General features: G+C 43.2%; 1 protein-coding gene across 1 annotated transcript in view; it reads left to right on the top strand.

Annotated features, from left to right (window-relative positions):
• The window catches only part of LOC121862240 (synaptotagmin-7-like), an 86095-nt gene that overhangs the window by 67984 nt on the left and 3702 nt on the right, over window positions 1-14409 (top strand). The window contains exons 4-7 of the mRNA XM_042360331.1: window positions 3079-3226; window positions 4275-4384; window positions 11403-11574; window positions 12692-12901. Of these exons, the coding sequence (XP_042216265.1) occupies window positions 3079-3226; window positions 4275-4384; window positions 11403-11574; window positions 12692-12901 (640 nt within the window). The remainder of the gene's footprint in view (window positions 1-3078; window positions 3227-4274; window positions 4385-11402; window positions 11575-12691; window positions 12902-14409) is intronic.

Below are 14409 nucleotides of genomic sequence, written 5' to 3' on the forward strand. Positions count from 1 at the left end.
GGTGCTTGTGTGGGGGGTGGCTGTAGAGGTAGGGGAGGTGGAGGAAAGAATGCAGGGAAGGAAGGAAGGAAGGAAAGAAAGGAAAGGAGGGCAGGAAAGGAGAGAGGGCAGGAGGTAGTCGAGCAAGAGCAGATTGTGTGGTGAGAGGAAGGCGCGACGGGCAGACTCACCCTGGGGGGGAGGAGGGGAAGTTGACAACGGGCCGGGCTGGGGCATGGAGGGGGTGGTGGGGGGAAGGAGGGGTGTGGTGGAGAGGGAGGGTGTGGTGAGGGAAGAGGTGTGGTGGAGGGAGAGGTGTGATGGAGGAGCATACTGGGGTAACCTTCGACCTTCTCCACTACGCGTGCAAGATTGAAGCAATAACGATCCTGGGGGCGTGGGTCTCGCCGACGGCTGCCAGGTACGAGTCTTGATCTTTTTTGTCGCTGTTGTTTTATCTCGTCCTTACCTCAGGAGGACCCGCTCTGGTCGAGTACCACGCCGAGGACCGTCTGGCCGCTGGACAACCATCGTGAAGAGGCAGTGGTGGTGTGGCGTAAAGTTTGGACACAACTTCAGTGTAATTTCCTCACTTGATCATGAATGTTGTCGTGTGTGACGTGAAAGTCCCTCAGAAATATTTCTTTCGAGTTGCCGGACAGAATCATCATCATGGCGCCAGACATCTATAACATGTGTTTAACGAGGCGTGATCACAGGTGTTGAGGTTCTTGAAAAACGCTTAAGTCTTGTAGTGGTGACTTGAGGAGATTCCCACACCATCGTCAGGAGTACTTTGTGTAGGAGGGTGTAACTCATTAACAGAAGGTAAAGGTGTGAGTCGTGGCCATCAAAAGACCCCGGCGGAATGTTGGAACGGCACCCGAGAGGTTTATATAATGAGAGAGACTTCCAATTTTTTTTCACTATATCAATAAAATCTGTCGTGCGCTATATTTAATGGGGTTCTGTGAGCATTTGTTTCACTGCTGGCTTTTGAGGAGTGTGTGTTGAGGGTGTTGAGTTTGTCTCTTTAAAGGGGACTGCTCCGAATGTTGATTTAAGGAGGACAGTTTCGAGCAGTGATTTACCCAGGGGACATAGTGAGTAGGTTTCTTACGGGAGTTTTCAAAGTGTGTTAGTAAAGAGGACACCAGGTGACTCAAGTGGCTGCCTACACTTAGCTTTGTGATATTTGTTAATTACACTGTGAGTTACGTTAGTGTTCCAAGTGACAGTAAGCGATGAGTTACATGGATTTATACTTTAAGGTAAGAATGATTATTAATACTGTTGTGTTCTTGAGTATCACCTTTATAATTAGGATGATATATTTAGAAATATCCGTCTGACTAACTTGGCTCTTAATTTCACAGGTGTTTTTAATTAATGTTACATAATAATTCTACATGACCTCGGCCTACAGAACGAGGTCACACCCTTATACAGCAATCAACTCCACTGTGTAATATTAGGTTATGGTCAAACTCTTCAGATCATATTAAAGGTCAGGGCCTTCACCAAGGTCACATTCCCAACACCCACGTATAGTTTGACATAAGGTCACACCCCTCGAAGGTCAGGGTATGAGAATAACTCACAACCTTTAACGTTACACAGTGTTACACAGGTCACACTCGTCAGGTAACACAAGGTCACACTCGTCAGGTAACACAAGGTCACACTCGTCAGGTAACACAAGGTCACACTCGTCAGGTAACACAAGGTCACACTCGTCAGGTAACACAAGGTCACACTCGTCAGGTAACACAAGGTCACACTCGTCAGGTAACACACAGGTGAATCTCTTTATCTTACAAAAAGTTCATTTCCATTAAGTCATAATTCTCAAAAATCTCGTAAGACAAGTTTATTGTTTTAAAGGTCATCTTGTCCTTCAAATATAACTTTATAATCTAAGATCACGCCCTCAAAGGTCACCGTGTAAGGTAACTCAGCGAACTGTGAGTTACATTTCAAAACACACGTGAAAACAGAGACATAAACTTCAGGTAGAATCTCAGAACGTATTTTCACCGTCCTGTGGCAGTGCTTGAGTCCAGAGTCTTTCCCGATGACCTTTTCTAGACAATAAATAAGAAATTCCTAAGGAGTTTCTGACGAAGTAAAAGATCCTACAACTTTTAGCGTCCCAGAGAGGTTATAGTGTCCTTCTGCAGCCCCCGAGGCGCCCACACCTTCATGAGTCTTAAAGATAGTTGTGAGTTTTAGTTTTCAAGCCTTAAGAAGCTCCTGGCTTAAGAGACGAAGAGGATCATTTCAGACTTCTGTAACCCAAGTCTCCAAACTGAACTCAGTCTTTAAGAGTCATTTAAGACTTTAATAACCTTGGGCATTCAGTATATTAAAGACCTCTTCATGCGTCTTAGGACTTGGAGTTTGAGAATATTGAAGACTTCTGAAAATTCAAGATCTCACAGAAGGGAAACTGACTTAAAATTTCTGAATCCTGCGGCACAAAAGTTGATTGACTTCAAGACTCAGCGACTACCTTGAGAACTCTGGAAAGCAGTTTAATTCAGGAGGTTTCTGAAAATATCATAAACTTTCAGAACTTTGTGCACCAACTTTAACCGTCAGGTAAATGTACAGATCACCTAAAGATTGTTCCCTAACTTATTTCACCTGCTGATTAACCACCGTAAAACTATCTGGAAAGGATGTTAGGTGAGGTTAGGTGAAATATACTTGGGGGGGAGGGGGGGGGTGGGTTAACATACAAGTAATCCACTAGTACATAGAGAATATATTTCACTTCTCATCACCAACGTTTCCCAAGAGTCTATATAGTTGTTGGAGGCTTCTGGAGTCTCTAGAGGCTTATGAAGACTCCTACGTCAATATTCCTTGTACACGTGGGTTTTCTCAGGAGTCTGTCTCTCTCCTCTAAGACTCTTATACGATAATATCTCAAGAGACTCCCAGTTGTTACTTGTTTATTATCATGTAACTCTCCAATAAGCTCCCCCATAACTCCCACAGACTCCCACATACTTGTCTCATAGCCTCCCATAGACTCTCATAGCCTTCCATAGCCTCCCATAGACTCCCAGATAATCACAAGTCTCATCTCCACAGGCCAAGGAGCTGCCGGCGAAGGACTTGAGCGGTACGAGTGATCCCTACGTGAGGGTGACACTGTTGCCTGATAAGAAACATAAGCTGGAGACCAAGATCAAGCGACGCACTCTTCATCCCAAGTGGCACGAGACTTTTTACTTCGAGGGTGAGCTACCTACCTGGTCCTTCAGTGTGTGTGTGTGTGTGTGTGTGTGTGTGTGTGTGTGTGTGTGTGTGTGTGTGTGTGTGTGTGTGTGTGTGTGTGTGTGTGTGTGTGTGTGTGTGTGTGTGTGTGTGTGTGTGTGTGTGTGTGTGTGTGTGTGTGTGTGTGTGTGTGTGTGTGTGTGTGTGTGTGTGTGTGTGTGTGTGTGTGTGTGTGTGTGTGTGTGTGTGTGTGTGTGTGTGTGTGTGTGTGTGTGTGTGTGTGTGTGTGTGTGTGTGTGTGTGTGTGTGTGTGTGTGTGTGTGTGTGTGTGTGTGTGTGTGTGTGTGTGTGTGTGTGTGTGTGTGTGTGTGTGTGTGTGTGTGTGTGTGTGTGTGTGTGTGTGTGTGTGTGTGTGTGTGTGTGTGTGTGTGTGTGTGTGTGTGTGTGTGTGTGTGTGTGTGTGTGTGTGTGTGTGTGTGTGTGTGTGTGTGTGTGTGTGTGTGTGTGTGTGTGTGTGTGTGTGTGTGTGTGTGTGTGTGTGTGTGTGTGTGTGTGTGTGTGTGTGTGTGTGTGTGTGTGTGTGTGTGTGTGTGTGTGTGTGTGTGTGTGTGTGTGTGTGTGTGTGTGTGTGTGTGTGTGTGTGTGTGTGTGTGTGTGTGTGTGTGTGTGTGTGTGTGTGTGTGTGTGTGTGTGTGTGTGTGTGTGTGTGTGTGTGTGTGTGTGTGTGCCTTATTATATTTCCTTACATTTCATTTTCTTATTGGTTCTTTAACTTCTTCACTCTTTCTCCCTCCCATTCTTCTTCTTTTCTTACCTTTTGCCTACCCTCTTTCCTTCTTTTCATTCCCTCCTACTAACCCGCCTTCTATTCCTTCCCACTCCCTTACCTTCCATCACCCTTAACCCCCTCTCTCACCCACTCCCTCTCACCCCCTCTGTCACCCACTCCCTCTCACCCTCTCTCACCCACTCCCTCTCACCCTCTCTCACCCAACCCTGTCCACCATCCACTGCCACCCCCACTTTGTCCACCAGCCCGAGGTAATTGTCACTGTCTCTCTCTCCTTCAGGGTTCCCCATCCAGAAGCTACAGAGCCGTGTGTTACATCTCCACGTCTTCGACTACGATCGATTCTCACGAGACGATTCCATAGGCGAGGTTCATATTCCTCTGTGTCAGGTGAGTGGCTCTGTGTCAGGTGAGTGGCTCTGTGTCAGGTGAGTGGCTCTGTGTTTGTTGAGTGGCTCTGTGTTTGTCTCGAGGTAAGTGGCTCTGGTGAGTGGCTCTTGTGTTTGTCTGTTGTGTGGCTCTGTGTTTGTTGAGTGGCTCTGGTGGGTGGCTCTGTGTTTGTTGACTGACTCTGTGTTTGTTGAGTGACTCTGTGTTTGTTGAGTGCTCTGTTTGTTGAGTGGCTCTGTGTTTGTTGAGTGGCTCTGTGTTTGTTGAGTGACTCTGTGTTTGTTGAGTGGCTCTGTGTTTGTTGAGTGGCTCTGTGTTTGTTGAGTGACTCTGTGTTTGTTGAGTGACTCTGTGTTTGTTGAGTGACTCTGTGTTTGTTGAGTGACTCTGTGTTTGTCTAGAGGTGAGTGACTGTGTTACCTTGTCTCACACTACTAATTAAGACATTACCTGAAGATTAACCCTCAGCTTATTTCACCTGTTGATTAAACGCCCGAACGTTACCTGGGGTTAATTTAACATTAGGCGGGTTAATCTTGAGGTGAAATAAGCTAGGTGGGCCAATTTTCAGGTGAGTTGAATAAAGAGTTAGATACAGCAGTGTGTGTGTGTGTGTGTGTGTGTGTGTGTGTGTGTGTGTGTGTGTGTGTGTGTGTGTGTGTGTGTGTGTGTGTGTGTGTGGTCTCGTCTCGTTTTGAAGTTTATGAAGAGTTTATTGAGACCGGCTTTGTCCTCGATATTGTCCTCGCAATCGTTGTCTCTTCAAGTTTTTACGGTTAGGTCACTTAAGGTAAAAGGTCAACTCGTGTCTGTTCTCCCGTTCAGTGTTGTTGTGTTATAAAAGAAAAAGGTCACTCAGTAGTTTCGACCAACCACGGCTGTCGAGGTGAGAGGTTAGGTTAGGTTAGGTTAGGTTGGGTTAGGTTAGGTTAGGTTAGGTTAGGTTAGGTTAGGTAATTTCCACACGTTTATGCCATCATCAAGTCTGAAGTTTGGTGACCATGGCCCACCTATCCAAATGTTTACCGATGTTGAGTCTCCCCGGTGATGGAACAGCTTTTAATTTTATTCATTCATTCCAGTGTCGGTATTCCCCTGTCCCTTCCTGTCCCTCCCTGTCCCTTCTGTCCTTTCCTGTCCCTTCTGTCCCTTCTGTCCCTCCCTGTCCCTTCTGTCCCTCCCTATCCCTTCCTGTTTTACTCATTAACACGTCTCTTGGTCTCCTTGTTCCTAATTTTATGTCCAAAGTATCTCTTGTTTTTATTCTTTACCACCACCACCACCACCACCACCACCACCACCACACCATCACCACCATCACAACACCACACCTGTCCACCACCACACCATCACTCCACCTGTACACAGAATACCTACAACCGGTAAATAAATAAGGCCAAAAGGGAGATTATATTTGTTGGTGAGTAATGGTGAGGCTCAGAGGAATGACTGTACAGAGGGTGTTGAACATTTAACCAGGTAAGGGAGTAAGGGGGACTATCTATCCTCCCTCTGTCTATATTGTATGAGCTCTCTCTCTCTCTCTCCCACATGATTCTCTTTCCCCCCTTTGTTTTCTTATCTCTCTCTCCTCCCTTCCTTCATCCTCTTTCCCTCTCCTTCATGTAGTACGACCACCTTCCTTCCCTCCCTCCTCTCTACTTCCTTCCATCCTCCCTCCTCTCTACTTCCTTCCTTCCCTCCCTCCTTCCCTCTCTCCCTCCCTCTCTCCCTTCATGTAGTACACCACCTCCCTTCCTTCTCTCCTCCCTAGGTCGCATGATCCCTCCAGCACCAGGGAGGGAGGGAGGGAGGGAGGGACACTGGCCAAGAAGTGCCTTAGGGTTTGTATGCAAATTTCGGGAGAGTTTATGCAAAGTCATCCTCCAGCAGGCTTTGGGACCTATACCTGCCAGGGGGAATAAACGGAGAGCCAGGGGGAATAAACAGAGCCAGGGGGAATAAACGGAGAGCCAGGGGAATAAACAGAGCCAGGGGAATAAACGGAGAGCCAGGGAATAAACGGAGAAGAATGAGGGGGAATAAAGAGCCGGGGAATAAACGGAGAGCCAGGGGGAATAAACAGAGCAGGGGAATAAACAGGGGAATAAACAGAGAGCCAGGGGGAATAAACGGAGAGCCAGGGGGAATAAACAGAGCCAGGGGGAATAAACGGAGAGCCAGGGGGAGGAAATAGGGAAAAGAGGAAAAATAAGTGAGAATAACAGTTAGTGGAAGGAAGTGGAGGAAGGAAATTGAGGAGGAAAAATGAAACCGGAAGAAGGGGAGAGAAGAGAATGAAGAGAGGAGTAGAATATTCGAAGAAGAGGGGAAGAGAAAAGAGAAATAAGAAAAGAATAATAAGAGGGAGAAGGGTAGAGAAGGCAGTAATAAAAGAAGAAGAGCGGAAGAGAAAAGAGAGAAAGAAGAAAACATTAAAGTGGTAGAAAGTAAAGAAGATAAAGAAGATGATTAACGAAGAGGATTATGTAACACTGAGCTAGGCTAGACAGTGGGCACAAATGACTAAAATACAAATAACATAAGAATATAAACGACATAAGAATAGATAAGAATAAAAATAGGACATGTAGTGATAAATTAAGACATAAATAATATAATAGCAGAAAGGATAATAGCTATATTAAGTTATTTACGTAAGGCTGAGATAATGTTGTTTTGTTTTCGATTTTAAACCAAGATGGCGCTAGGCTTCCGTCACCATGGTAACCTGACGATAAAGCCCCCTATATAATATTAATGTATAATCGTACTTTACTATAGACCAGGGGCTTATATAGACTAGCTGATGGATGTAATAGGTGCACTGGTAAGAGCATTAAAGATAAGAGACTTGGGAGATTTTGTCAGGAAATGGATACTTTTTACCCAGTCTGTATATTTTAGTGGAGTTAGTCTTTGACACAGACAATATAGAGACAAACAGACACAAACCCCCTTGAGATAATGTCAACACACACACACACGACGTTCATAACAGGTTAAAAAATTAAATTAAGAGGTTATAATCAACTCGTTCCCGGGGCGGCTCTTCAGTAAGTAATGACGGTAAACAGTGAGAGTAGTAGAAAACGTTGGCCTTGCTGGAGGAGTAACTCGACTAGACTATCTCTCTTTAATGGGACCTTCACAACATCGTCTACTTGTATTCTGTCGGGAAATTTTAGGGAATTTTTTTTTTTTACATACATTGCTTCTCTTCTCTTTTCTTCTCTTGATGTCGGTACAGAATTTAATGTTTTATGCTTGTCGTTCTGCGTGTACCTGTTCGACTTTCGCCAGATTTCGAATCTCTCTTGCAAGGAAAGACTCGATGGTTGGCGGGAGATCAAAGCTTGGTAGTGACCTACATGTGAGAGAGAAAGAGAGGGGGGGAGGAGCGAGGAGGCGAAGGAACGAGAGAGAAGAAGGAACGAGAGAGAGGGAGAAGGAACGAGAGAGAGAGGGAGAAGGAACGAGAGAGAGAGAGAGTGAGAGAGAGAGAGACGGAGAGAGAGAGAGAGTGAGAGAGAGAGAGAGAGAGAGGTTGATGTCAGCCCGAATAACATGACTTGGAAATGAAAGAGAAAAGTAAAAAAATATTTTCTTCAGTGACTCGAGAGGAACATGGCATATCGGGTCCTCCTCCTCCTACTTCTTCTTCTTCCTCCTCCTCTTTATGAAGACCGCCTCGTGGAGTCTTCTTTGTTGACGACGCGGGATCGTCCTCTTTGCGAAGGCCGGTCAGTGGAGTTCTCCCTCAAGCGTACCGTGGTAGGCAGATGAAAGCTGGAAAACTTCAACACGGGAACTTTTGAAAACCCTGACACTGGCCATTTTTCTTGTATACTGTTCCTGTTATAGAGTTAAGTTAGAAATAGGAGAAAAAGATATAAAAATAATGATGAAATTTATATTCAAACATTCAGAGGCATAAGTAAACATTGGAACCTAAAACAGAAGAAATAAACATTGGAACCTAAAGATAAACAAACTAAACATTGTAATTTAAGGATAATAGAAATAAACTTAACATTAGTTTTCCTCGCGTTGATTCTTAGAGTAAAAATGGACAAAAGCGTCGGAATGATTAATTGTGATTTATATGTTGTGGAATATTTAGAAACTTTAAAATAAATGATAATAAACTTTGATTATTGTGAAGAATATTTATATTTTCTTTACAATTATCCAGAGTTTATTTCTACTAATTTTTAAATCTCTGTTTAATAAGGCCTAAAATATTTAGTAATTATTGAAGATTTTCAGATGAAGAAGTTAACCTTGTATATAAATAATGCTTTATATTTTCTTTTATTTCGGTCAGTAAGTGAATGTTGCTAAGAAGTTTTTTTGAAGTTTGTGAATAATTAAGCTGTGTGGAAAATTTGATATAAGATGACTGAATTTAAAAGGAAGGTCAAGGATATATTTTTGTGTAATGGATAATAAGATTTTTTATAGATTCTTATATCATCTCCCAGTCTGGATTTTGCGTTATAAAGACGAGAAAAATAATCATCATCAGAAGAAGAAACTTTAATACCAGCTTTAACTCATTCACCAAATATGTCAAGTTATATCAAAGGAAATATATTGTGTTCTTGTCCTGATCCAAGACGTTTCATTTTAGCATTCGTGGTCGAGGGTTTGAAGTTTGAAGTCAGGGCGGTGTCTTGATAGGGGAGGGACTTGACGCCTCCTACGCCTGCTCCAGCCATGCCGACGTAAAAGTTAATTTATTCATGATGCAAACCGCTGGATCGCGTCTCTTTGTCTTTTGTGTTTCTGGGACGAAATGGTTTTATCCGTTCAAGGGCTGACGGGAACAGGTTAAGAGGCAATGTTTAGAAGGTTAAGAGGCAATGTTTAGGAGGTTACGAGGCTATGTTTAGGAGGTTACGAGGCTATGTTTAGGAGGTTAGGAGGCTATGTTTAGGAGGTTAAGAGGCTATGTTTAGGAGGTTAAGAGGCTATGTTTAGGAGGTTCAACATCCCTTCAGAAAATAAGAACTAAACTCCATATATATCATAACAACATAATGGCCACCACTTGGATGTTTATAAATCAAGAAGATATTATTTTACTCCTAGCTCACATACAACCAGCTACCATGGATTGGATCTCGGCATTTGGTGTGTAAATAAAGGGGAGATTTGACTTCCTCTTCCCCTCCTGACCAGCGTAATGTGTGGAACTAACTCGTATTGAAGAGCAAGGTGTAAAATTTCTTCAAGATACTGTCTGAATGTTATGTCTTTCCTTACCTGATAGTTTATGAACCCTCTCACTTAGAGCCAACACTTGATCCCTCTCATCCTACAGCCAACACTTGATCCCTCTCATCCTACAGCCAACACTTGATCCCTCTCATCCTACAGCCAACACACAGTGGGGGATCCGAACCAGTGCTTTGGCTTAATGTAATGCCGGGGTTATGAACCAAGGGCAAATTATGGTCCTTGTTTGTCCTAACTTGGTGGAGAGAGTGATGGAGGAGTGTGGTGGAGAGGGAGTGTGGTGGAGAGGGTGGTGGAGGGAGAGAGTGATGGTGGGAGCTGGTGGAGTGGGTGAAGAGAGTGACCTTTTCTCACTGAGCCAAACTAATGGAAGGGAAGGGGCCAAGGGTGATCAAGAGAAAAATTGGTATATAAATGAATGAGAAAATTAATTTGTTAAATCATAAGGACTGAATTGTGGCCCGGTGTGGCACGTGTTGTATGGAGTAATGTATGAGAGAGAGAGAGAGAGAGAGAGAGAGAGAGAGAGAGAGAGAGAGAGAGAGAGAGAGAGAGAGATCATCACACTGTACACAATAAGAAGTGTCGGGAAATAAGCTCACATAACAAGGTAGCTGCCGGAGACCTCAACAGCGTGTGTTTTGGACCCATCTCTTCCTCTTCCTTTACCGGCAAGTTTATTACCTTAACGGAGATGGAACTCGGCCCTGATGTAATTGTCGAGGCAGAGAGAGATGTGATGAGGTCGGTGGTGGTTATGGTAGGTGGTGGTTGTTGTGGGTGGTAGTTTTGGATGTGGTAGGTTGTTGTAGTAATTGGTAGATGGAGTGGGTGTTGATGGTGGTAGATGGTGGCAATCTCTCTCTCTCTCTCTCTCTCTCTCTCTCTCCTTGAAGCTTCTGCAAGATTTCTGTTGGGAAATTTACTCAATTTCTTCATTCACTAAACATTTTTTTTTATTATTATTATTCCTTCTTTCTCTTTTCAATGCCTCTCTTTCGTGTTTTTTTTATAGTTCTCTTCACTCTCCGTCTTCCTTGATTCCGTCTTTTGATTTTTTGTCCTCTGGTGTTTATTGGATTTTTCAGGTTGTTTGAGTTCTTTCTTTCTTTCTTTCTTTCTTTCTTTGGATTCCCTTTGTAGGTTTATTCCTCAGTGTTAAGGTGGAATTTAAGGGTTTGACTTCCTCTTGGTTCATGTATTTCTCTCTTAATTTTTGATGAGAATTAGTTAGAACTTGGATCACTTGAAGATTAGACCCCCTAGTGTATTTCACCTTAGGATTAATCAAACTAACCTAACCTAACCTAACCTAACCTAACCTAACCTAACCTAACCTAACCTAACCTTCGTCCTGCATAAGATTTCCAGCTATAATATTCTCTTGTTCACTTGTCTTGAGGTCCACCTTGAAGGGAGTTGCTTACTGAAGTGGGAGTCAGTTCATTTCCTCCCCTTCAATCACCTTGGCTGGTTTTGGACGCTTGGGAATTCCTTCTCCTCCGTCTTTTGACTCATGAGTGGATGAACAGATATTTTTATATTGTCAGCTTTTCTTTTGATGATGATGATGATGATGATGATGATGATGGTGGTGGTGATGGTGATGGCGATGATGATGATGATGATGATGGCGATGACGATGACAGCGATGATGATAAAACAAATTATCTTCGTAAAAATTTCCAAAGACTTTTTTTATTCTCTAAAATATTCCGGAAATATCTCATCTCCTTCAGTCAATTATTTTTTCTCATATGTTTTCGCCATTTTTCAGGTTGATTTTTCGGAAAAGAACAACACCTTCTGGAAAGCTTTGCATCCTTTAGAGAAGAACAAGTGTGGTGAGATCCTGACCTCCCTAATGTACCAGCCTTCAACCTCTCAGCTCACACTCACCGTCATCAAGTGTAGGAACCTTAAGGCGAAAGACATCAATGGAAAATCAGGTAAAGTGTCATTGGAACAAAAAAAAATAATAATAATTAACTCTGGAACAAAAAAAATCAATTAACTCTGGAACAAAAAAAATCAATTAACTCTGGAACAAAAAAAATCTATTAACTCTGGAACAAAACAAAAAAGTTAGTGGAAAATCAAGTCAAATCCAGCTTAAACCTTAAAACTTAACACAATACTAAAACAAAGTCACTTCCTCTGTAACCTAAAAGACTTGAGTCAAAGATCAGGTGAAGTCCCTCAGGTGCTTCAGGTGTGAAAGAGACTCACAATATAATCAGATAATGCAATGTAGGAACTTTGAAGATAAAACACAAAATGGCCAATCAGCTAAGGGCTTCACACGCCTCAGTACACACGACCAATGGGAACTGTTCCTGGTCTGGGGGGGGGGAGGGGGTGCCTAGGCAGTATTTAAATCAATAACTTATTCAACTAACTTTTATCATGAAGATTATATTTGATAAACTTCCTGGAGATAATGAGAGGAGAGAGCTTTATAGATATTCTAATGAACTTAATGTTTTATACGTTAATTTATTTTCATTATGATAATATATACCGTTTGTGTTTTTCTTAATTTCCTTTCATTTAAAAGTTTCTGATAACTATATTGATAAATAAAACAAACAAATAAAACTCATTAAAATAATCACATCTGGTTTAATGTTTTTTGTTTTAAGTGTGACCAAACTGCCCACAAGACTTAGCTAAATTTATTGATTATACATTGAAGTTAATTTATTATTCATATCAGTGGGTGTTGGATCAGTTAGCTCAATTGATAATGTTTCCTTGGTGAAAAAAAATAGTCCTACATAATTTCACTGTTAATAAAAGATCCAGTTAATTTCTGCATTTTATTCATTTTTAGGGAATTTATATTGATTTTGAGTCCAGCATATGAAAAAGATCACTATTTCTGGTAATATAAATTGGTTAGGTTAGGTTAGATTAATCCCAAGTTTATCCCAGACTAGAAATAAAAGATCTTAATTTCCCTATAAACAGATGCTCCTATTTATAACTTTCACCAACAACCAAAATTAAGAATTAAAATATCTCAATGCCATGTTCCTTATGTCTCAACCATCCTTAACTCCACAGATCCCTACGTGAAGGTGTGGTTGTACTTCGGAGAGAAACGGATAGAGAAGAAGAAGTCAGAGGTCCAGTTTTGCACCCTTAACCCCGAGTTCAACTTCAGTGTCATGTTTGACGTGCCCTGGGAGAGGATCAGAGAGTGTCAGCTCAACGTTACTATCATGGATCACGACAAAGTGGGACGGAACGAAGCCATTGGCAAGATCATGTTAGGTGGGCCTTACTCCTTCTCCTCTCTGTGTCTCTCTCATATCTCAATGTATCTATCTTCTTCTTCTTCCTCTCACCTCTCACTCTTACCTCAACCACCTTCCTAGCTCTCATCTCTCTCTCTCCCTTTCGTTTGATCTACCACATCTATTCCTTTATCTCTCTCTCTCTCTCTCTCTCTCAATGCCATCTTCGTAAACACCTGCCTCTATATGTGCATTTAATAACCTTATGTTACTAGTAGCTGAATACAAGTGTGCTGAGAATGGTTGACAGGTGTAGGTAACTAATTCACACACCAGAGGATAATGGTTTTACAGGTGTTTTTTATGGTTTCAGATTTGTTTACAGGAGAGGTTAATAATATGTGTGTGTGTGTGTGTGTGTATGTGTGTGTGTGTGTGTGTGTGTGTGTGTGTGTGTAGGATGTGTTGGCGGATGGCAAAGCCAACTCCATAAATGCGGTTTCTCTCCGCAGCAGGCTTACCCTTCCAGAAGAAGGTATAGCCAGACTCCTGTTCTGTGAGTTGGCCCTCGTCTGGGAGCCGGGACTCACTGATGGCTGCTATGTCGATGTTATACCTAGCCAACTCTTTTGCCACAAGGGCAGTTCTTCTTTCAGGACGGTCATTTGTGCCAGTATTCAGAATGGTCCTGACAATCCAGGCAGCAACCATAGGAGGTTGTATAGTTTGTTTTTGTTTGGATCTGTGACTTTGATTGTGTTTTCGACCGCAAAAGGATGACCTTACTGGGTGCAGTTGCCCACTGAGGTTGGTTTTTTAGGCAGGCTATGTTTAGGGCACCTTTTGTAGCCCCCTCCCCATGTGTGGTGAGTAGAGTGGCTCCTCGAGAGGGCTGCTCAGTCACACAGACAGGACCGGATTGCACTGCTGCCTAGATCCCAGTGCATAAACTACCATCTTATCTGTGCCGTCCATGAGCAGAGTTGTGACTAGAGACTCCCGGCAGTCATCTCTGCCTGTCTCCATTGTCCACTCGTATAGGGGTTTTGATGATGATGAGCGGTATGATGAGCTAGGTGATGGCTTCACGTGAGTTGATTTATGTGGTGAGGCAGGAGCGCAGGCTGCAACCACACATCTTGGCTCTCCCTTTTCCTGATCCAGTGGTGCAAGTGTTGCAACGACTGGGGAGGGGGGGAGAGGGAGAGTCGCAATGGACTGCCGATAGCCCAGTTTGTTGGGTTTCGCCTTAGTAGCCTGTCCATCAGGCATTGCCTTCGTCCGTCAGTGTAGTCGTTGGGTTTCCATAGTGGTCACCTCTTCCGCCTATACCGCTGTTGGGGTTTTGTTGGAGCTCTGTAAGCATGTCTGCCTGATGCGGGGCTCCACCGCTTAATTTTCGTTCAGGGTTTACTCCCGTAGTCTTATACCTGCCAAGATTTATCCGAAAGGCAGCGGGGCAGTAGTTGGTAGGCGCCAGGACGTGTCCACATGACAGTGGGCCTATGTGCCGTCCCTCTGGGGCCCACTGCTACTCCAAGATCC

Source organism: Homarus americanus, unplaced genomic scaffold, assembly GCF_018991925.1.
Source record: "Homarus americanus isolate GMGI-L3 unplaced genomic scaffold, GMGI_Hamer_2.0 scaffold31037, whole genome shotgun sequence".
Classification (NCBI taxonomy): Eukaryota; Metazoa; Arthropoda; class Malacostraca; order Decapoda; family Nephropidae; genus Homarus; species Homarus americanus.